Genomic DNA, 23,947 nt, shown 5'->3' on the forward strand with positions numbered 1-23,947 from the left:
TATTACTGAGTTGTAAGAGCTTTCTATATATTCTGGATACTAGATTCTTATCAGGTATATGATTTGCAAATATTTTCTCCCACTTTGTAGGTTGTCTTTCACTTTCTTAATACAGTCCTTTGATGCACAAGAGTTTTAATTTTGACGAAGTTCAATTTATCTGTTTTCTCTTTTGTTGCATGTGCTTCTGGTGTCATATTTAGGAAACTGTTGCCTCACCCAAGGGCACAATGATTTAAACCTATGTTTAATTTTAAGACGTTTATAGTTTTAGTTCTTATACTTAGGTCTTTGATTGATTTTGAGCTAATTTCTGCATACGGTGTGAGGCAGGGGTCCAAACTCACTCATTTGTGTATGGATGTCCAGTTATCCAATTATAATTTATTTAAGATTATTCGTTCCCCATTGAGTAGTCTTGACATCCTTGTCAAAAATCAATTGATCATATAGGTATGGATTTATTTCCAGATTCTCAGTTCTATCCCATTGATCTGTTTGTCTATCCTTATGCCAGTACCAGGCCATCTTGATTAACATAGATTTGTACTAGGATTTAAAATTAGGAAGTGTTAAGTCCTCCAACTTTGTTTTTCTTTTTCAAGATTATATTGGCTACTCTGGGTTCCTTGCACCTCTAAATGAATTTTAGGATCATTTCTGCAAAAAAAGCAGTTGGAATTATGCCAGTCAGGTTTTGTTTGACAATTTGGGGCTATTTATTTGGCACTCTTGTTACTGAGTCAGGAACTCAAGACGTGAGGGTGACTCAGGGTACTTAAACTTAAATATTACCCCATTTCCTCAAACCACCACCACACATACTTGGCAAAATGATGGATCATCAATTTAGGAGTTCGAAAATGCTCTGAGAGAATAGTTTGTCCTAATTTGGAACGCCATCTTCTCTCTCTTCTGCCCTGCTGTCTTTGCCCAGCTTGGACACCAGAAGCAGCCTGAGTTCTGCCCTCTGCCCTGCACAAAGGCTGGAGGACTTTTAGCAGGTTGCTTTCTTCTCCAGAAGTCCAGGCCCTAACCTAATCCTTAGCAAGGGCTCTGGTCCCTAACTCCTACATCCAGTGCATGGCAACAAAGGTAAATTCTCCTGTACAGCTTTGGAGAAGCCTCTCTAAAATAGTTCTTCCTGGGTCACACAGAAGAAACAGCACGGCATCGACCCCAGGGCTCTGCTTCAGCATTGGCTGGAAGATCGTTGGCTTCAATGTTATAGACAGCTAAGCACTCTAATCAATAAAGGTTGAAAAGAAAAAAAAAACAGGTGGTTTCTAATCCTATAAAAACTAAATGCTGATACCGTGTAGAAGTCCCCGAGAACTCCACATCCCTACTGCTGCTTGGCAATTCAGAATTCTGTCTTCCTCATGGGCCATGCGGATGTTTCCATTCTCTGCGGCTGTCCTGTTCTTTATGTCTCAGGCAGAGATTCCTAATGAACCCTGTTGTTCCCGGAGCATTTTGCTCCTCTCTTTTCTGGGGAGTCAAAACTACAATTCAGAGAGCAGTTTCTGGCCACTCCTCCTGCCCATAGAATCGCAAAGGCCTGCAGGCCTGTGTAACTGTGGCAGAGAGCTTGTGGGAGAGGTCCGTGGAAGGTGCATCTGTCCTCATGCAGACTCTACTGGTTGAGTCTGTAGCACACGCTGTAACACACACGAGTGCTGTAACACACGCTGCTGAATCTTATTTTTGCCATGGGCCTCAGTTTCCCTGGCCTCTGAGTGATTAAGTACACCTGATAGAGGGGATGAAAACCCTTTGGGGGTCCCTGCCTGGCCTATACCCGTCTCTCTTGGAATGTCCCCTCTGACCCTTGTGTGAACTCTGTGACAAGTCCTCAGCCCCAGCTTGGGACAAGAAGGCCAATCCCATTAGCTGAGCAGTGACCAGTCTCTCTCTCCCTCTCTCTTTCCAGAATCTGAGATCCACCCAGACTAGGGTCAATCTATGGTAGGTGCATGCACCTGTGTGGATATGTCAAGAGGGCACCATGTATGGGCCGAATTTTGGAGAACAGGTAAGTTGAGTAAGCAGAAACCACAAGTGTAGGAGGATGTCAGAGATAGGAGGAAGAAATAGGCAGAAACAGGCAACACGAGAGGGTCGCTGGAGGCCCAGATGGGACTGCCAGAGTGACCTGGCCCACTCAGAACTAAACCTTTGCCTGAACCTCTCTGGTCTACCTCCTCTAATTTTGCTTCAGTGGGTGGCCCCAGGAGCTAAATGTGAATCCAGGGGCATTTGGGCTTATCTAGAGGGCGTTTTTGTTGTTGTTGCTGTTTTGTTTTTCCTTCAAGTTCTTGCTTTTTTGTTTCTCTTAAAAAATGAATGGGGGTGACGGGCTTTTATCCTAGAATAGACCTATGCTTAATAAAAAGTGTTTCTCAAAAAATATAAAGAATTTTCATACCCCCCAAAACCACTGAAATTTTTTTTATAAAGAATTTTCGGAATTGAGCCGATGTCACCAATCTGGTGGGTTCTGAAATCCTAACAGACTAACCGCAGGTTGAGAACCAAGGCTCTCATGCTCTCCAGCTCTCTGATGCTGCAGATGAGAGACAAGAATCCTAAAGGAACGCAGGGCCTTTCTTCTTCGCACCTTGCTGTCCTTTTTCTAAACTGAAAAATGAGGTTTGGTGGGACTCACAGCCCTGCAACGAAGATTTTGAAGCCGAATGTGAATAAAGCGTTTACTAAAGCGCCTTAAAAAACGGGCCGCGGGAGGGGCACAGGGCTTCTCCCTGGTGATACTTCCCTGATCCCGCACCGCGGCCCACACGCTGTCCTCCGCGCTCCGCCCTCCGCTCCCCACCCCACCCCACCCCACCCCACCCCCACCCCCAGGTCCTTCCCTCCCCGGAGCTGAGAACCATAGCTCCGGCCCCGACCGGAAGCCCCACCCCACCGCCGGGGACGCGGCCTCGGGAGTGCTCAATTTGGCAGCCCGGGCATCCCCGCTACGCTCCGCTCCCCGCACCGGTAACGCGCGCCAACCTTGCCGCCCACCCGGGGTCGTAGCGGGCGAGATTTCCGAGCTCCGGACGCTCTTGCGGCTCTGCTCAGCCCTGACTCCAGCAGGCCCGCGTCGGTCGCCCCGCCCGTTTCTGGAACCTTTGGTTCCGGCGCTCGGACTTGGGGGAACTTAGGAGGGTGGTGGTGGGGTTTCTGATGCTTTGCGTTTTCTGCGGGGTTTGGGCAGTCAATGGAGAAACCCGGAACAGAAGTCCGTGGTGTTTTCAGGGACAGGGAGTGGAACCTCAGGCGCCTGCGAGCCCCCTGAGGGTTTAGGCGGCCCTCCTTGGCGGGATGACTGGCGCCGGTAGGCTGAGAGAGCCCGGGGCCTGCCTCCACCCCTAGGGGTGCCGTAGGCTCCTGGGGTCCGAGTCTCCGCCCTGCCCCACCGCTTCTCACAAAACCCCTCCACCTCCCTGAGGAGCGCCCGTCTACCCACCTTCTGGTTCCCAGCCTTCGGGCCGCTCCTATTTACCATAGTGTTTATTTATCCTGGTTATCGGTCAGAGTTTTTCTGACCTTCTCTACTCTGGAATAGGGTCCAGAGGAGTCGTGAGGGAAAATTATTAGAATATAAAATCCCAGGAGTCACGTAGTCCGGGTCTGCGTCCCATGCTTGAAGGCCCCACAGAGCAGCCCAACAAACAGCACTTGGTTTTCTTCTTCAACCTCGCCACCTCTTGTGGTTGCTGTTTCCGCCTCTGGCTTACATTGAACCCAACCATGTGTATTTCTCTTTAGCTTTGCTCCATTGGCATGGGAATGCTGCCCCTGGAGGGCATTGGACAGAACAGAGACAGTCCTGTTGCGTGAGGGGCATGGGTCTGTGCTAATGAGGCCAGCTCCTTCCATGACCTGCTCAGAGCCCCTCGCCAGCCCCTCTGTCCTCTGTTGCTGGACAGTTGTTCCATATCCTCCTTCCCAGTGCCCCAGGTGTGATATTCCTTCCACCCAGGGAAGGGCATTCCAAAAATTCTTTTGCTGTACCTTACTGCCCTGCTTGCTCCTGCCCTCACTCCTGCGACGGGTTCTTTGGGCTAAGGCGTAGCATTTAAGTCTGGTCCTATGAAGGCCGTCTTTCTGTTATGCCAGGGTCTTGGGCAGTTTGCGTTGGCTCTAACTCTTACTACAGAATTGCAGAAATTCCTCTCTTTATTGAGCACCGTTAACACCTGCCCCCCAACCCTGGTTCTGTTTTGTGAAATACTGTCTGCTTTGCTTATCCACTGCAGTTAACTTTTGGAGTTAGCCAGATTTCATCTCTTTGACATGGACTTCCACATGGGGTGACCTTGTGTCCTAGGTTGCCAGAGACAGTTCTGGCTTATACCATTGTCCCAGCATAATCACTTTCAAAAGATTCATGGTTTGTATGATCAAGCTTGTCTCTGTCTCTAAGTTAGATACACTTATATTTGTAGGTAAGAGAGTGGCATGTGGCAGCCCACGTGAGACTTGCACTTGGGCCCATAGATGTCAGAGCCACAGACTAGGAAATGAGAATTCCTCCAGGTCAGTGCTCATAGGCCTCATGTAGGTAGAGAGCTTTGGGTGGCTTTGCCCTTAGAGGGCAGGGGTTCCCTTCCCACCCTGGCACAGAAAGTCCAAACTAATACTGAGGGCTATGTCTTGTCAAATTCATCCCCAGAGTTACTCTGGGGCTTCGAAGCCAGTGCCCCTAAATTCACTGTCATGATCCAGAGGAAGGTGTTCAGAGTTCAAGCCCAGCTCCTTGACATGGCATCTGGCTCCTGGGAAAGTAACCGATGTGGAAGTGTGACCAGAGTTAGGCCTAAGGTGCCCTGGGCTTCCCCAGGAACCAGAGAACTCAGTCCATGCAGGGCCAGTTAGTTTTAAAGACTGCATGTCAGCACTTGTAACTGTCATAGGATTAGGCTAAGAGGGAGAACACTGGTTATCCACTAGGATGACCAACCATCTTAGTTTGCCTGGGATTGAGGGGTTTCCTAGGACATGGGACTTGCAGTTTTAAGACCAGAAAACTCCTGGGCGAACTGGGATAAGTTGGCCACCCTCTTCTCAACCCTGGCTGCATGTTAGACTCTCTTGAGGAGCCTCTTATTTAGAGTCTAATTTAATTGATTCAGGTAGTTGTTTTTTTTTTTTTTTTTTAACGCTCTCAAGTTGATGCCAACAGGCTACCAGAGTTGAGAACTACTAGGCTGTAGACAGTGTTTCCAATAACCATTGAAGGTGTTTGGTTTTTGAGCAGAAGTGGTTCCAGACATCCCTGACAGGGGTGTATAACTCTGTGTGTTGGCCTTTTACCTTAGCAAGAGAGGTATCAAGCTGGTAGTTGCCTACTATTGCTATTATCTGTCCCCACCCCCAGGCCGCCTTTCTCACTGGTGAGGACCAAGCTTTCTCTTTTCCAGGCATGCTCCGATACCTTTTCCCTCAAGACAGGAGGTCAGTGGAATAGCCTCATTTTGATTGAAGGAATCATGATTTACACGGTTGCAGATGAAGCTGGCATGAGACTTGAGACAGGACTGCCATCTCTAGGTCTGGGACATATGCCCCAGAGAGTGGTGGTCCAGAGGCTAACTGTGAGACTGTGTGTGCTTTGGCTTTGCCCCATGGGGTGTGGGAGCTTGGAGACCAGGTGCCTCTGGGACTGTCCTCTCTGCAGGCCTCCAGGATCATGTGGTACGTCAGCACCAGGGGCATAGCCCCACGGGTCGACTTTGAGGGGGCCCTCTTCTCTGGCTATGCACCCGATGGAGGCCTCTTTATGCCGGAAGAGCTCCCACAGTTGGACAGAGAGACCCTGTGCCAGTGGAGCACACTCTCCTATCCTGGCCTGGTGAAGGAGCTGTGTGCCCTCTTCATCGGCTCTGAGCTCATTCCGAAAGATGACTTAAATGGTGAGTGCTCCCACCTCTACTTCCACTCCTCCAGCCCCTGCCAGCTCAGTCTGCAGAATTGCAAATCCATCACCAAACCACTAGGAAGTCTCTAGTCACGTTTCTCAAACTTTCTTTCTTTTCCTGACTCTAGAATCCCAGAATTGAAAATATTCTGAAAGATTTCATCCTTTCTCCAGGAAGATGAATGTTGACATTTTCTTCATTCTTTCTTTCTCTTTCTTTCTCCCTCCCTCCCTCCCTCCCTCCCTCCCTCCCTCCCTCCCTCCCTCCCTCCCTCCCTCCCTCCCTCCCTCCCTCCCTCCCTCCCTCCCTCCCTCCCCTTCCTTCCTTCCTTCCTTCCTTCCTTCCTTCCTTCCTTCCTTCCTTCCTTCCTTCCTTCCTGTCTCTCTCTCTTTTCAAAAAACCTCTTCAACACTAGGGATTTTAGAATCATCTTGAGTGACTTGAACGTTGAGGTGTTTCCTTCCTGCACATAAAGCACCCAGACCCCCAAATTGCTCTTTTATTTTTTGAATGTTAATTCCAGAAGGGACTTCAAGACTGTCCCGGACCAGCTTGTCTTAAGCTATACTGTGCCTATGGATTCCCTCCGGGATCTTGTTAAAAACCAAATTCTGATTCAGTGGGTCTGGCATAGGAGTGAGAATTCTGCATTTCTGTCAGATGTCCGAATAATACTACACTACTGGTCCATGAGCCACACTTGAAACAGCAAGAACAAAATCCATAATGTAATGGTGGTGGTTTGGGGTTGGGGAAGAGAAAGGACCACTTAAAATGCAGTCTGATGACCAGCAGTAATGGCATTGCTTGGGCATTTGTTGGAAATCCGGGACTGCTTCAGATTGACTGAACCAGCCTGCTTTTTAACAAGATCCCAGGTGCTTGGTTTGCCAGTGACAGTTTGAGAAGCTCTGCTCTAGGACTGCTCCAGTCCTGCCTTAGGGAGGGCTGTATATCAGCCATCCAAAAGCTCTGGCGTCACAGGTGCGAGATTTAGTAATGCAACAAACAAACAAAAAGCTTCCTATCTTTAAGAAGGAGCATTAGGGCCGGGCGCGGTGGCTCACGCCTGTAATCCCAGCACTTTGGGAGGCCGAGGCGGGCGGATCACAAGGTCAGGAGATCGAGACCACAGTGAAACCCCGTCTCTACTAAAAATACAAAAAATTAGCCGGGCGCGGTTGTGGGCGCCTGTAGTCCCAGCTACTCGGGAGGCTGAGGCAGGAGAATGGCGTGAACCCGGGAGGCGGAGCTTGCAGTGAGCCGAGATCGCGCCACTGCACTCCAGCCTGGGCGACAGAGCGAGATTCCGTCTCAAAAAAAAAAAAAAAACGAAGGAGCATTAGATGGGATGTGACATTGATGTGTTATGTAGCTATTTAATTGACCCCTGATTGGAATACATGCTCACGAGACAGTCAAACAATGAGGAAGTATAAAAAATGAAAAAGTCTTCTAGCACCAATCCTGGTCTCTGAGGAAATCACTATAAGGAATCTACGAAAGTTTGGTGTATGTTTTCCCAGATTTTTTTCTAGGTTTATACAATTGTATTCAAAAATGGTATCATTTAAGATGAAGATTTTTGGCCTTTTAGTAGCAGGAGTTGGAAACTTTTATCTTCAGAGACTGAGAGGGAACTTGAGAAAGAGACCAGGCCCCTCATTGGCTGTCCACCCCACTACCCTCACAGATCTGATCGACCGAGCCTTCAGCAGATTCCGTCACAGAGAGGTGGTCCATCTGTCCAGGTTGAGGAATGGGCTGAACGTGTTGGAGCTGTGGCATGGTGTCACATATGCATTTAAGGACCTGTCCCTGTCCTGCACAGCACAGTTCCTGCAGTACTTCCTGGAGAAGAGGGAGAAGCACGTCACTGTGGTTGTAGGTGTGTTTTGGGGCACGAACCCGGAATACCTGAGTGCTGTGACTGTAGGGTGTCCACCTATGGGATGCTGTTCATGGAGCCACTCAGGGACTGTGGTACTGGTTCTTCCAGAGCAAGGTTCCTAACCTTTTCTGGTGCCATAGACCCCTTTGCCAGGCTGATGGAGGCTATGGAACTTCCTCAGAGTAATGTTTGAAGGGCACAAAATGCTTAAGATGATGTGGTTCACAAGTTCACTGATGTCCTGAATTTTATCCGTGGATCCATGGACCCTATGTGGAGTGCTAGGTTCATATCCTCCAAGTATTTGAAGTAGTCGTTGCTATATTTGACAACAGTGCTTTGGGGACCCTTTCTTTCCTTGTTCATCCCCTTTGTTCTAAAGGGGGAGGGTTATCCTTTCTTCCCGTCCAGGAACGTCTGGGGACACAGGAAGTGCTGCCATTGAGAGTGTTCAAGGGGCAAAGAACGTGGACATTATCGTTCTACTGCCCAAAGGTCACTGCACAAAGATTCAGGAGCTCCAGATGACAACGGTGCTGAAGGAGAACGTACATGTGTTTGGAGGTGTGTGCTGAGGCAGAGGCTCTAGGGACAGTACAGCCCTGCCTTACTTGGTTTGCTTTGGGAGATGGGCTGGAACAAAACTGCACAATTGGGTAACTGTCTTCCTTTCATCAGTCATATTTGAGGTTGGTGTATATGCCTTGGCTCAGCTCTGGGCAGGGTTCTGGCTACACAGTAAACTATTGGAGGTGACAGATGCATAAACTGATACTAACAGTACAGCACACTAAGTACGGATTGAAAACCATATCCCAAAACATGCCACCTCCATGCATGTCCAACCTGCAAGTGTCATGTATGTCAGCAGCCATGCAGAGTCATAACCTGAGCCAAATGACTTGGGTTTTGTTCCAAGACTCTGAAGTTTAGAGGACACCAACATGTTAAGTAATTATTTTAAGAGAATGTGTTGCCAGGTGCGGTGACTCACGCCTGTAATTCCAGCACTTTGAGAAGTCAAGGTGGGTGGATCGCTTCAGCCCAGGAGTTTGAGACCAGCCTGGGCAACATGGCAAAACCTTGCCTCTATAAAAAATACAAAAATTAGCCGGGCTTGATGGTGTGCACCTATAGTCCCAGCTACTCCAAAGGCTGAGATGGGAGGATCGCTTAAGCCCAGAAGGCTGCAGTGACTCAGGATCATGCCATAGCATTGCAGCCTGGGCAACAGAGTGAGACCCTGTCAAAAAAAAAAAAAAAAAAGATAATGTGTCATTATATGTTGACGGTTCCTGCTGTTCTTTACGGTATGGGAACAACTAAGCCATGCACTAGTTATCTGGTCTAAATATTTAAAATAGGGACCAGTGGTACCCACCACTGGTTATACTCCTACCTGAGTCACATCATGAGAATCACAGCATTTTGTGCTTGGAGAAAGGCAAAAGCCATCTTTTTTAATATCAGGCCATCTATTCCTAATGGATTTAATCATTATAGGGATTGGGAGTGGAGAAAGATGGGGCGAGTGTGGGTGGAGCTGTATATTTTTATTTTTACCTCTCACACCCTACTGGACCCCAGGTAGCTGTAAGGTGGGGACTTGGATTAAGTTTTGGCCTGGGTGGGCTGTGGCCTCGGGCACGCTTTCCAGGAGGCCTGGCTTAGTTTGGTCACTCACCTGACAGAACAGCAAGTGTGATGGCAGAGAATGTTCCATCTACAACTGTCCTGGCTTCTTATCATCATCCTGTAGAGGTTATTTTTGTATAACATCAGCTGTGACAAGGAGCAAAAGCACAGTGAAAGCAAACTTATCCAAAGGAATAGCATAATATCCTTTGTCAGTTTGTTCAAGAGCAAGCAAACTGCCCCTCTGCTCTGTTCTTTAGCAAGTGCATACACTTGCCAGTGAAAAGTCCATGCTAATGCAGGTGTTGACGTCGTCTTACACATTTGCCTTGCTAATTGCTCATATTTGGCTGCATTTTCCCGCAGTTGTTGCAAGACTTCAATGCACAAGATTCAGGCTCCTGAGGGTCCTTGTTATACCCCAAGCACCAAAATTGCTAGTTATGGATCTAGGACTGTTTTTTCCTAGAATCAAAGCAGAGAATAGCATTTTGTGCCTCTGTCCTGCCTCCTCCTCCCTTTTTTTCTTTTTTGTATGCAGACCTAAGGGTGTGACTGAAAGCTCCATTCCTGACTTGTGGATTGGAGAACAGTGCTCAAGTGTAAAGTAATGGTGGGAGTGCGGAATCTGATGAATGTATCAAGTCATTAAATCTGGACCTGAAGGGAGTGTTTTGTTGTGTACATGTTGAAGAAAATCAGAAACTAAGGCAGCAGGCTTCACAGAAATCAGTTTTGTTTATAAATGGCACTATTCAGATGCTTTCTTTCCTTTCTAGAGCTTTCTGGTTTGGTTTTAAGGAGGATGTGTGTTAGTTCAGGATGTAACAGCAAATATGTATTTTTCCGTAGACTGGTAAGCTTAGCAAGTAGGGATGGACCACTTAGACTATTGCGTGTGGACAGTTGGTTTATAAAGTCATTGATTTCCATGTACATTGTATACTTGGTTCTTCTTAAGCACAGAATAATCAGCAGGTGCTAGGTATTTATTAATTACATTATTTGGGATGCTTTTGGCTAGAAGTAGCAAAAAATTCAACTCAGACCAGCTTAAACAAGAATATTTTCCAGCTTCCATAACTGGAAGGCCAGAGGTGGAGTGGGCTCCCAGTTGCTTCATTCAGTGACTGACACTGCTCTCAGGAACCCAGGTCCTTCCCATCCTCTGCTCTGCCCTCCTCAGTCCTAAGGCTCCTTCCTCTTGTGGTCATATGGTGTTTCCTTGAGGTAACCAGGTCTCTCCCTTCCTGTTGCTCTTTCCTAAAAGCAGTGAATCTTTTCTTAGAACTCAGCAAACACGTCTTTGTGGTTCACTGACCTGAATTTATTCACATGGTCATTCTGGAGCCAACCCTGACCCCATGAGAATACCAGGCACTGATTGGCTTGGTCCTGGCAAAGGAATGGAATCACCGTGACGGGCCCTGGCCATTCTGGATACACACGGGGATCTAGAGTCAGTCCCCCAGCTCCATTGCTGCTACACAGTGTTGAAGGGCAGAATGGTTAGCACCTTTAATGCCTTCTCTGGCACATTTCCCAGTAAAGTTCACCCCTCTCCCTTCCAAGTGTAGATTCAATGGAGACATACTCGGGTATCAGATAAGAAATCAATATTGGCTTGATTGCTCATTGAGCTAGATGGGGGATATAACTTGTATTAGTGGACAATTCACCATAAATTTATCCAGTAATTCACTCATAAATTACACTGATGTACACACCCAGTTTCATGGAGGGGAAGTTCTGTCCATGTAATCTTACCTGCCATATAGTAGCAGAGAGCAGAACACCTACCCTGTGACCTAATGGGGGCAGAGGACAGACCACGGGGGAATGTTGGCTGTTTCCACCCTGGGCCCTGGTAGAGGACTGTGGAGGAAAGGCTATGACTCTCATCATTTTCCAGTCAGCCACACGGTTCCTCGTCTGTGGAAGAGTGGGGGAAGTGGGCAGGGATTACAAAGAGAAATTTTCCCAGGATCCCAGAAGGTTGACATTTGCTATCTTATTTTAGATAATGGTAGAAACATTGGAACTGGTTCTGGCTCCCCTTTCTGTTCTAAGCTAGGGCAGATATTTAGGAACACAAGCATCTGAGGCATGGTTTCTGTCCTTGAGGAGCTTAATATTGAGTCTAGAAAGTGAGGTCAAGTTACGTGAAAGTAAAGAAACCTAGGCTACGCGAAGGTCCCAGGAGGATGGGCTCAGCCTGGGAGGGCTGTCGCAGGCGGGTGCTGACCTCCTGGGGGCTCTACATGCTCCTGACAGCTGCCCTCTCCTCTTGCCCCGGCAGTGGAGGGAAACAGCGATGAGCTCGATGAGCCGATCAAGACTGTGTTTGCCGACGTGGCTTTTGTCAAGAAGCACAATCTGATGAGCCTGAATTCGATCAACTGGTCCCGGGTCCTGGTGCAGATGGCCCACCACTTCTTTGCTTACTTCCAGTGTACGCCATCCTTGGACACGCATCCCCTACCCCTGGTGGAGGTGGTTGTGCCAACAGGGGCTGCCGGTAACCTTGCAGGTAAGGAGTCCCCGGGGCACAAATGGGCTTTCCAGAAAAATACCTGCGGCCCCAGTCCTTCTAGCTGCCTTTTGGCTGCAACTGTGAGGAGAAAGAAGGTGGAGTCCCAGTTCTGAAGGTGATGGGAAACCCCACAGAAGCAGCTCCCAGAAGATTTCCCCTGTCATTGCCTGGGGCAGCATCCTGGGCTCCTGCTGCCAGCAGCAGAGGGTGATGGCTTAACCCTGCATGCTCCTGCAGCCTCACCTGATGTGCTCGCTGGCTCAGCAGAGTGTGGAGAGGCAAGGTCAAGGGTCAGCCGCTGTGCCTGGCTGGCAGTGCCCTCAATCAGAAATGTGGACTTTGCTCCCAACCCTGGCCAGCTACCCAATGTGAGGGCAAGCGGCTTGACTGGCACGTGTGTTCCCATTCCTGGATGCACTACCCTGACCCCATGTGATGTGGAAAGAGTTCTGGACTTGGGGTTCTGGCCCCAGTTCTGTCCTTTACTAGCTGAGAGGCTGTGGAGCAGTCCTTTAGACTCAACCTTTGAGCTATAAAATGAGATTGTATCACTCATCATATCTCCCAGGACTGCCTCAATGAACGAATAAGATTCCTGTGTACATGCAGACTTTGTAAGGGCAAAGTGCTGTACAGCTGTGTAGCATTAAAATCATTTTATCTAATCACTAATATTTATCAAGCACTTAGTATGCAACTGGCACTGTTCTAAATGCTTTTCACATAGGAACTCATTTATCCACCTGTGGAGAAGACACTTTCCATTTTATAATGAGGAAACAAAGGCACAGAGAAAGGAGTCATGCCCTGGTTACGCAGCTGGGCCAGGAGTGCGACCCAGGCAGTCTGGCTGCAGAGCTGGCGAGGCTACGGGAATTTCTGTTCCTGATAGTTCCAGCAATGCCATTGGTTCTGATGAGCACCAAGGACGGTCTAGCTGAGAGCACAGAAGCATCTGAGTGGTTAGGAAGCCACTGGGGGAGGTGTGCAGATGTGGCCCAGGTGTTGGTTGGGTGGGGCTTCCTGACTTCTGCCACTGAAAGAAGGGTGGAGAGAACAGTGGGCTGGCAGGCAAGGAGGGAATAGCTTCTTTGCCACTCATGGGGTAAAGCCCACCATGCTCCCCATTCCCATCACCCTCCAGTTAGTGATGCACCGAGTTGTGCAGCCAGTGGCCCTCTGCAGCCCAGAGCCTACCACAGTGCTCGATACAAAATAAACACGTGACCAACGTTTCCTGAGGGCGTTCTTATCCACCTTTGCTCTGTCAGGAACCAACTCTTTGGCTTTAAGACCCTGGACCTTCCTGAGCCTCCATTTCTCCCCTGTCAGGCAAGGATATCATGATGTTCTCATAAGGACCAGGTGAAATAAGAAGGAGAAAGTTGAGATCAGTAGTTCAAGACCAGCCTGGCCAACATGGTGAAACCCCATCTCTACTAAAAATACAAAAATTAGCCAAGTGTGGTGGCGCACGCCTGTAATCCCGGTCACTTGGGAGGCGGAGGCAGGAGAACCGTTTGAACCTGGGAGATGGAGGTTGTAGTGAGCTGAAATTGTGCCACTGCACTCCAGCCTGGGCAACAGAGAGAGACTCAGTCTCAAAAAAAAAAAAAAAAAAAAAAAAGAATGAGAAAGCGTTTTGCCAGGTTAACAGTGATGTTGGATTGTGTGGTTGTCCCTAACTCCCCTTAGCTACTCACCAGAGATAAACTGCTCATGAAAGCACCATATGTAAAACCTTCCTAAATGATGTCACATGTCCGGGCTCTACACCTCTTAAAGGGAGGAATTCCTTGCTTGTTCTGTGCAAACAAGAACTGCTGTTGGGGTGGACTGAGGGTGCTGCTCTGGCCTCCCCTGATGCCTGTGCAGGGAGAGTAGTCTGGGAGGCTGAGTCGAGGGAGGGCATGTGCTCAGGACTCAGGCATATTTTGAATCCTGACTCTGACACTTAACAGGCTTCGGAAAGGTCACTTTGACCTCTTGGAACTTTCATTTCCTCTTCCAAAAATTGGTGTTTTACGGTAGTCAGCCATCTATGAAATACTTTGGCCCCTGGGAGGGGCTGACACATAGAACAGCCTCAGGGCATGGTGATGTGCTCCTAGTCATCCTCACACTCGCACGCTCTCTCTGTGTGTGTGTGTGTCTGAAACAGGTTTATTGCTAGATGATTCACATACCATTCACACATTTTAAGTGTATGATTCAGTGGTTTTTAGTATAATATATTCACAGACTTATGCAACTATCACCATAACCAATTTTGGAATGTTTACGTCACCCTAAAAAGAAACCCTGTACCCATTAGCAGTCACTCCTCACTTTTCCTTAGACCACCTCCTTCGCCAGCCCTTGGCAGCCACGAATCTGTTTTGTTTCTCTATATAGATTTTCCTATTCTAGATATTTTCTATAAAAGGAATCATACAGTGTGTGGTCTTTTGTGCCTGGCTTCTTTCCCCTAGCATAATGTTTTCAAGGTTCATTCGTGTTGTATCATGTATCAGTACTTTTTCAATTGTATGTATATACCATACAGCGGTATATTTTGTTTATGAGTTTATCAGCTGATAGATATTTGGATTGTTTTAACACAGCTATTATGAATAATGCTGCAGTGAACGTTTGTGTATAAGTTTTCATGTGACCATATATTTTATTTCTTTTGGATATATAACTAGGAGTGGAATTTCTGTTATATGATAACTCTATGTTTAATATTTTAAGGAACTGACAGACTTCAGTTTTCCAAAGTGGCTGCACCATTTTGTGTCACCACCAGCAATGTAGGAATTTTCCAATTTCTCCACATCCTCACCAACACTTTTTATTATCTGTCTTTTTGATTCTAGCATCCTAGAGGGTGTGAAGTAATAGCTCATGGTTTTTGTTTATATTTCCTTCACGACTAATGATGTTGAACATCTTTTCCTGTGCTCATTGGCCATCTGTATGTCTTCTTTGAAGGAATGCCTGTTCTTTTACCCATTTTATTATTATTATTATACTTTAAGTTCTAGGGTACATGTGCACAATGTGCAGGTTTGTTACATATGTATACATGTGCCATGTTGGTGTGCTGCACCCATTAACTCGTCATTTACATTAGGTATATCTCCTAATGCTATCCCTCCCCCTTCCCCCTTCCCCACAATAGGCCCCGGTGTGTGATGTTCCCCTTTCTGTGTCCAAGTGATCTCATTGTTCAGTTCCCACCTATAAGTGAGAACAAGCAGTGTTTGGTTTTCTGTTCTTGTGATAGTTTGCTGAGAATGATGGTTTCCAGCTGCATCCATGTCCCTACAAAGGACACGAACTCATCCTTTTTTACGGCCGCATAGTATTCCATGGTGTATATGTGCCACATTTTCTTAATCCAGTCTGGCACTGATGGACATTTGCTTTTGCCCATTTTTTAATTCGGTTATTTGTATTTTTATTGTTGAATTGCAACAGTTCTTTATATATTCTGGATACAATCCCTTATTAGATATATGAATTGCATTTTTTCCCCGTTCTGTGAGTTGCCTTTTCATTTTCTTGATAGTGTCCTTTTTAAAGCAGAAAAGCTTCAAAAAGCACAAAAGTTTCTTAATTTTGATGAAGCCCAATTTACTTTTTTCTTTTGTTTCTAAAAAGCCATTGTTCTCTTCCTCTCTTGTCTTAAGCTGGGTACATTGCTCAGAAGATAGGCCTGCCCGTCCGTCTGGTCGTGGCAGTGAACTGCAATGACATCATCCACAGGACTGTCCAGCAGGGAGACTTCTCTCTGTCTGAGGCTGTTAAATCAACCTTGGCATCAGCTATGGACATTCAGGTAGGCCTGGGGGAGGTGTGCAGATCCGGCCCAGGTGTTGGTTAGGTGGGGCTGGATGGGGCTGAGATCAGTGTGGACCTGAAAGTGACTTTCTGCCCAGGTGCCCTACAACATGGAGAGGGTATTCTGGCTACTCTCTGGCTGTGACAGCCAGGTGACAAGAGCCCTCATGGAGCAGTTTGAAAGGACCCAAAGTGTGAATCTGCCCAAGGAACTGCACAGCAAGGTCAGTCACTGCCCACACACCACAGAGAAAGGAAAGGGTACAGCCACATAGCAGACTTGGGGTTTGGAAGTCTAGTCAAGGGAAGAGGACACCTGTTTCTTGAGCACCTGCTATGAGCCCGTCACTTTTACTGACGCTTTACGTGGAACAATTTATTGAATGAGGAGAGGTAATAGAGAACATAGTTTAGAGTCAAATGGGCTCAATCCCAAGTGAGCGCTGAGACGCTGGGCCAGTTTCCTAAACTCTGTCCCTCAGTTCCTTCATCTATAAAATGGCGATAGTAAGAATGCCTACCTCATAGAGTTGTTGTGAGATTTAAATCAAATAATATATGTGAAGCACTTTGCATACTTCCTGGTAATATATGGCTTGATATATTAACTTATTTTTACTTATTATTGTTGTTAATTTCCAATAATACTGTCAACCGGAAGCCATTTTGCCCATCCAGTATGAACACAGACCATTGTTTCCGTTGAGCTCTTCCTTTCTTCCTTTTCCTTCCTCTCTCTTTCCTCCCTCCCTCTCCTTCGTCCCTCTCTCACCTTCCTCCCTCCCTCTCTCCTCCCTCCTTTCCTTCTTACTTTCTTTTTTCTTTCCCTCCCTCCTTCCCTTTCTCTGTCTTATTTTTCTTGGAAAAGGAGAAATTTTATTCCCTTGGAATGGTAGGAATCTAATTGGGAAGGATTGTTTTTATTTTAATGCAACGTGGTGATGGTACTTATTCTGTGTTTAAAAAAAAAAAAAAAAAGGATTTCTGAAGCTGCCTTTAATTTTCTCTACCACATTCCCACTGAGTGGCCATCCAGACTGTGCATACCTCCAGTGACCAGACCCTCACTACCTCACACCAGCTCTCACCATTACAAAAGTCTTTACGTTGAGCTAGAATCTGCTCCTTCTAGCTTACACAGTCTGATTCTACATCTCAGTGTTTCCAGTATTTAGAGAATCCTCATTTACCAGGTTAGTCTTCCTACTTCCTTTAGTGGTCCCTTGCATGACATAATTTTGCATGGTCAATATCCACCTTAAAGTGTTGTTTTCCAAGTTGGATGCAGTTCTCTAGGCTGAGCCATACCAATGCAGACTGGAGTGGAATTTCGGCCTTCTGGAATCTGTACTTCTTTTGATGTACCCAAAGATCAATTTATTTGGTTAATGGTTTGACATTCACATTCCTTCTCCTCATATAAATGAGGTGCTCCATGAAGACAGGCACCATACCCCCCACTCCTTCATTCTCTCTCTGGCTATACACTTGCTGCAATGGCATTCATATTATATATCTATATATATAATATGAGCCAGGAACTGTACTGGGTGCTAGAAACACAAAGACAAGTAAAATACATTCATTGCCGCCTGGGAACCCTCATTCACAGCAGATAGCTGTATGAAAATCTGGAGGCTGAGGCAGGTGGATCGTTTGAGGTCAGGAGTTTGAGACCAGCTTTGCCAGCACGGTGAAACTCCATCTCTACTAAAAAAAAAAAAACAAAACTTAGCTGGGCATGGTGGCACATGCCTATAAATCCCAGCTACTTGGGAGGCTGAGACAGGAGAACTGCTTGAACTCGGGAGGTGGAGGTTGCGGTGAGCCAAGATCGTGTCACAGTACTCCAGCCTGGGTAGACAGAGACTCGGTGTCTCAAAAAAAGAAAAGAAAAAGAGAAAATCTATGATACTCTATGATCCCTATTGCAGTCAAGTATATGCAGGGTGTTTGGTGTATTATAAGCATACAATACATTTTCAGAAGATGATCAAATAAACCAAACACACTGAGGGAGCACAGACAAGGCAGTCTTCCTCTGTCCGAAGGAAGTGGGGAGGGCTTCCTGGAGGAGGTGCTCCGTGAGCTGAATAGCAACTGATAGGAAGGAGGTGTGCCAGCAACCAAGCTGCCCGGAGCCTTCTGGCTGTGGCAAGTTGTTGAACAAATCTTGATTTGTTGATTTGCTGATTAGGAGCCAAATCCCGACTAAATGGATTGACATAAAACTCAAATGTATCCTTCCTCCAAGCAGAGTGAGTCAGCTCAAAACTGGGAGGCCGGATTTTTACTGTGAGCCACGCCTGAGCCATTGGGTCTGAATGTTCCATTGGATCCCTGGGGTTTGTGTGGGTCTGTGGTGGAGAGTGGGGTTTTGTCATCTTTCCCTGCTTTCCCAACATACCTCATCTTTCTGACCTGGGACCCTTCAGCTTTCAGAGGTGGTGACATCCGAGTCAGTGTCTGATGAAGCCATCACCCAGACCATGGGCCGCTGCTGGGATGAGAACCAGTATTTGCTGTGCCCCCACTCGGCGGTGGCCGTGAACTACCATTACCAGCAGATGGACAGGCAGCAGCCCAGGTACAGGCCATGGGGGCTTGGGCCACTGAGGGACCATTTGAATTTCAGGGGCCCTCTTCTTCTCCAAGCGGTGGGAGAGACAGGACTACGAACAAATGGCTGTAATGGAGTGTGATGGGTGCTGTGTGGAACTGTGCCCTGGAAACTGTGGGCCCAGAAGAGGGAACGTGACAGGTATCCCAAGGACAGTCAGGGGCAGAGCAGGTGGCTGAGCTGGCCTCCAACCCGGAAGAGCAGTTTGCCAGGTGGCGTCATTGTAGCGATAAGTTTGAGGTACCAATTTTCTGTCTGTGTCTCTGTCTTCCATACCCCACCCTGTCCCTAACCTTCCACTGTTTCTTCTCCTTCCTCCTCCACCTTCTCCTTTCCCATCCCTCTATTCTCTCACTGTCCTCCTGCTGCCACCTGCCCCCATCCCCAGCAGCACTCCCCGGTGCTGCCTTGCCCCTGCCTCTGCAGCCAAGTTCCCGGAAGCTGTCCTGGCTGCTGGCCTGACCCCTGAGACTCCTGCAGAGATCGTAGCCCTGGAGCACAAGGAGACACGCTGCACCCCGATGCGGAGAGGTGACAACTGGACCCTGATGCTTCAGGACACCATTGAGGACCTTAGCCGACGGTGGAGGGGTCATGCCCTCAACGCCTCCCAGTAGCCTGGCTGGAGGTGGCTTTCTTTAGGCTTCAGATCCCAGGGAGGTGCACCCTCTGAGCTGCCTTGTGACCCTCCCCATTAAGCATAGGTTAGGAGGTTCCCAGGAGGCTGCTCAGCTGGGTCTGGAGCCAGCTGGCTTTACTCCGTTCCCTGGCTACTCTGTGCCTGGTCACAGGGAGGCTGAGTGAGGGGCTGTGAACAGTTGCCAGAAGCACCCCCTCCGTCCCTGGCCCACGCGGCAGTGTCTGAGCTGTAGTGAAAGTTTCAGGGCCTGCAGAAGAAGAGCCTTGGGCACAGGATTGACCATGGCTCCAGGGGTTTAGGACCCCAGACCTGTGAAGGTGGGGGCAGCTCACCACCTTCATGCAGCCTTTATATGCTCTCTGAGCCTTAGCTGATTTGGCCCCCAAAACACATCCAAAGGTTCTAGCCCGCCTTGTCAGAGACTTCCACCCTGCTCACATGTTGGCAATCCCTGGAATAAAATGCTTGTTCTGTGTGATGGAGACGGCACATCCTGTGGGCAGGTCCCCTCCTAGAAGGGCTGCAGGACTGTGGGCAGCCCTGGGGGCCGCTGAGTGGTGGGCTGAGGTGTGTGCGGCATCCCCCTGCTGCCCTGCATTGGCCTAGGCTTGAGGTGCCATGGCCCTGGTGGTGCTGGCATCCATAGAGGTTGAGGTGGGGCTCACCAGATGGAGACCCTGTGGGAAAGCATTGGCATCAATGTGCAAACCGAGTCAAGGCCCTGTTGCTCATACATCACTTGGGATTGAGCCCATTTGACTCAGGTTCCAATCCATTTCATCAGGTTCCAATCCTGTGTGGGTTGAGGAGAGTTTTAGACAAATACATGAACGGCAACAGAAACCCCCTGCCTTGGATGCTGGGGGCCCCTAGGAGGGGAGGGGAGGGGAGGGGAGGGGAGGCAGGCGTTGGATGGAGGAATATGTTGCCACTAGAGGACGCTGTTGCCGCCACCCTGGGGGCTGCTGTGAAATGACCTAGTGGGCATCTGTCCTCCAGAGCCCCCTTCCCCTGCCTGCCTGAGGTCTGAAGGCGCTGCTCACCAGGTGCGGTCCCTGCCTGGCATTCCCCATCAGAACATCCCAGCCCCGTATCGCCGTGGGACTAAAGGGAAAGGCCTGTAGTGCCCTCTACTGGAAGACTGGACATCGAGGCACTGCAATCAGTGCCTCCCAAAGGGGAGGACAGGGATGCTGGACCCCAGGAAGACAGAAGGAGTGTTCTTAAAGGAGTGACAGTGACTCCTTACCAGCCACGACACTTGGCAGTTTCTGAGACACTTTAACATCCACAGCAGCAGACACTGATGCAGCCCCTGGGGCCACTTACCCATTAGATATGATAGGCCCAATGCTTAGGGGCCACCATTCATTAGAGGCCCATGAAAATGTCTTCATTTCTTTTAAAACCGAAAGAAAACAGTATAATCCAGCTGGGATTTTATTCATCTTTCTTCTAACACAGTTGTACAATAGAATTTTAAGTATTTTTTATAGAGGAAGACACCCATGAAAGCAAAAGTGCCTAATACCCACAAGAGTTACTATGCAGCCCTGATAGCACCTACTGTGTGGCAGGTGACATTTTACAAAAATTAGCTCATTTAATCCTGACAGCAGCGTGTGAAGCAAGTGCTACTGTTTCCCCTGTGTTGCCGGTGAGAACAGAGAACATCCAGACTCTGAGAGACGAGGTAACTTGAGGTAACTTACCAGGGTGGCGGCACGGAACAGAGAGGCCGGAACTTGAACCCAGACCTTGTGGTCTCCAGTTTGGCATGTAGTTCTCCTCACACCGCCTCCTGTGTCAGCGGGCACGTTCTTATGGGGCTTGCCCTGCTGCCTGCCTCCCTCCATCTTGCCCCAGGCCCTGGCCCGGGCCGTGCTCCTGGGTCCGCCCGCCATATTCCTTTCTTGGATGGATCTGGGAGCATGGCTGTGCTTCTCCAGGAGTCCTCCAGGGGCTGCTGCAGGCCTGCTTTCCCGGCCTCTTTAACTGGCACTGGTGCCTGCTGTGGGCGGGCCCATGCAGGTGGCTCCTTCTCCTTTGCTGCCATATTCTGAGGACCTCAGGGCAGGGCCAAGGTCACAGGGAAACCCCATCCCCTGAATGGTTCTGGGACCTATCCAGCTCTGAGAGGCCACCATGCCTGTGAGGGAGGCCAGAAAAAGGCCGCACCAGGCACAGCGCACATTGACAGGAAACCTGAACTGAGGCTACACTGGCCACGGGGAGTCTTGGGGAAATGAGAAGAAGGATGAGAGCAAGATGAAGTCTGGAGAAGTGCCCACCCCGGAACACTAACACACACACACACACTCTCACACACTTATGAGCTGAATTGTGTCACTTCCATTATATGTTGAATCCACAGTATCTCTGAATGTAACTGTATTTGGAGATAGGGTCTTTAAAAAGGTAATTAAAATGAAGTCTTAATGCTGGGCCCTAAACCAGCGGTACTGGCGTCCCTTATTTTATAAGAGGAAATTAGGACATAGACATGTGGCACAGAGGGAAGACTGCGTGAAGTCAGAGGAAGAAGGCGGCCATCTGCAAGCCAAGGAGAGAGGCCCCAGAATTAAAGCAACCCTGAGGACACCTCGATCTTAGACTTCCATCCTCTAGAGCTGGGAGGAAATAAATTTCTGTTGTTTAAGTCTCACCCGGTCCTGAGCAGACTAATACACAAACACACACTCCACTTAATGGAAAAAGCAAGGATCTTAGTACCAGATGAAGTGAGAATCAGGGTGGAGTCTTTTCTGAGCCACCCACTTACTGGTAGTGATCACAACTAAGCCTTTTAATCTGTGTGAGCCGTGGTTTCCTCATCTGCATCTAACAATACAGATGATCCCTGACTTAAGACTTTGCAGCTTTAGGATGGTGATGGTGTGAAAGCAACACGCATCCAGTAGACTGAGTTCATATGCATTCAGTAGACTTCAGATTTTGATTTTTCCCCAGGCTAACGATATGCAGTATGATAGTCTCTTGGAATGCAGGGCAGCAGCAGTGAGCCCAGCTCCCAGTCAGCCCTGCGATCACGAGGATACATAGCCCATATTCCACCGTGTGCTGTGTTGACAGATGACTTTGCCCAACTGTAGGCTAATGTCAGTGTTCTGAGCACATTTAGGATAGGCTAGGCCAAATGATGATGTTTCTGTAGGTTGAGGGTATTAAATGCATTTTCAACTTAGGATATTTTCAACTTACGAAGGGTTTATTGGGATGTAACTATTGTAAGTTGAGGAACAGCTGTACTTACTTTGCTGGTTTGCTTTGAGGATTACGTGAGATGAGATAATGTATTTCCAAGTGCTGGGTAAACTCTCAAATGCCATACAAATGGTTCTTACTATTAACACAATTATAGTCTGCACTGAACAATTTAGTACTTTTAAGCTATCTTGTATTTTTTACTAATTGCTTTGTGAATTAGTCTTATCTTGCCTGTGATATTGCCTTTTCCTTAAGGATAAAGTTCTGTGGCCCCCCCCACGGTGCTGATGCAGCTTTGGGCACAGGGTTAGAGGTTGACCTGGCCCAGCCAATATGCCCTGCAATAGGATCTGTTAGGGTCACTGGGGTCCATGTGCCACAGATTAGTCAGTAGTGGTTCTGCTAGTCAGTTAACAAACTATGTTAATTTGCAGTGATGATGGGAATAGTACAGTTCCTCTCTTGAGCACCAATGATGTGCTGAGACCTTTATAAAACACTTTCCAGACATTGATTCCCTTAGTCCTCATGAGGAGTCTAGGAAGAAGTAGAGATGAAGTAATGCAGCTCAGGGAGGTTAGGTAACTTGTCCAAGGCCACACAGCCAGTGTGTGGTGGAGGAGGGATGTGTAGGCTGGATATAGGATCCGTGAGCCTAACCACTGGGATAGACCACCATAGCAGGAGGAGTGCTTTGGGCCCAGGGCCCCCAAGTTCTCATCAAATCAGTATGTGGTGGTCTGAAGGCTAAATGGGGAGGTAGAGGGTAGAGGAGAGGATCCATCATTAGGAGAAGGGCCAGATGCTCTGGGGAGGGGGCATGGAGCCAGGAGCTTTGGGAAGAACTTCCCTCTGACTTTGGGCTGCGTGTGGAGCTGGGCTCCTCGCTATGAGGGTGGCCAGGATCAGGTACCTGCTCAGAGGAGGGTGGTGGTGTAGGAAGAAAGTAAGAGTGGTTCTAGGGATTTCCAGCTGCTGGCAGGGAGGCCCAGCCGGGTGAGCCCTGCTGGAGGAGTGGGGGAGATAGACGAGGCCTGGGAGCTTTTGCTGAGTTTTCCCAGCTGTGTCCCCAGAGAAACGGGGTGAGCAACACAACAAGGGCAGGGCCATCAGCCTCCTGGAAAGAGGACAGGGTCAGCTTCTGTGTTGGGAGCTTGCTGCCTTTGCCCAAAAGAGTCGTCCTTCTCAGATCTGCTCTTTCAGACCCTACCCGTCAGTCCTCCACTCCACAGCCGAGGAGCCTCCCGGGGACCAGGAGCTGGGCAGATGCTGAGGCCTACCATGTGCTGGGCAGGGCTGGATACCAAGGGAGAGGTAAAAATTAAGAGGTGGCTGGGGTTGATGGAGTTCCATGGCCTTGCCCAGGAGCTGCCCCATGGTTTGAGCAATGTGCTGTCCCATGCAGGCATCCAGGCGCCTCTTACCCTTCCACCCCTGCACTGACCTTGGTGTTGTGGAGGTTGGTTTAGGGGTCTGCTTCCCCACTACCTACCCATTCCTCAAAGGCCACTGCCATAAACCCAGGCCCTAGCCCCACACCTAGCCTTCACTGCAAATGCTCAACTGGAGAAGAACCAGTAGGAGGAGCTGCAGGCCCAGAAAGATGCCTGGGTCGGGGGCTGGGGGTGTGTGGGGAAGAACGGTCTGG

The 23,947-nt window shown here is 48.5% G+C and overlaps 1 protein-coding gene across 5 annotated transcripts; it reads left to right on the top strand.

Moving 5' to 3' along the window:
• Window positions 1–2,908: 2,908 nt before the first annotated feature.
• Window positions 2,909–19,549, top strand: THNSL2 (threonine synthase like 2). Of its 5 annotated transcripts, XM_050754198.1 has the most exons (9): window positions 2,909–5,463; window positions 5,687–5,921; window positions 7,621–7,815; window positions 8,230–8,382; window positions 11,753–11,983; window positions 15,661–15,809; window positions 15,910–16,035; window positions 18,247–18,398; window positions 18,820–19,549. In XM_050754198.1, exons 2-9 carry the CDS (start codon window positions 5,699–5,701, stop codon window positions 19,046–19,048), a joined length of 1,458 nt encoding a protein of 485 aa, XP_050610155.1. In that variant the 5' UTR covers window positions 2,909–5,463; window positions 5,687–5,698; the 3' UTR covers window positions 19,049–19,549. The 5 variants fall into 5 exon arrangements, with proteins under 5 accessions (XP_050610155.1, XP_050610154.1, XP_050610156.1 ...); XM_050754197.1 differs by having other exon boundaries at window positions 2,909–5,921; XM_050754199.1 differs by having other exon boundaries at window positions 2,909–5,921; window positions 18,823–19,549.
• Window positions 19,550–23,947: the final 4,398 nt, after the last annotated feature.

The sequence above is a fragment of the Macaca thibetana genome, chromosome 13 (genome assembly GCF_024542745.1).
Source record: "Macaca thibetana thibetana isolate TM-01 chromosome 13, ASM2454274v1, whole genome shotgun sequence".
NCBI classification, from domain to species: domain Eukaryota; kingdom Metazoa; phylum Chordata; class Mammalia; order Primates; family Cercopithecidae; genus Macaca; species Macaca thibetana.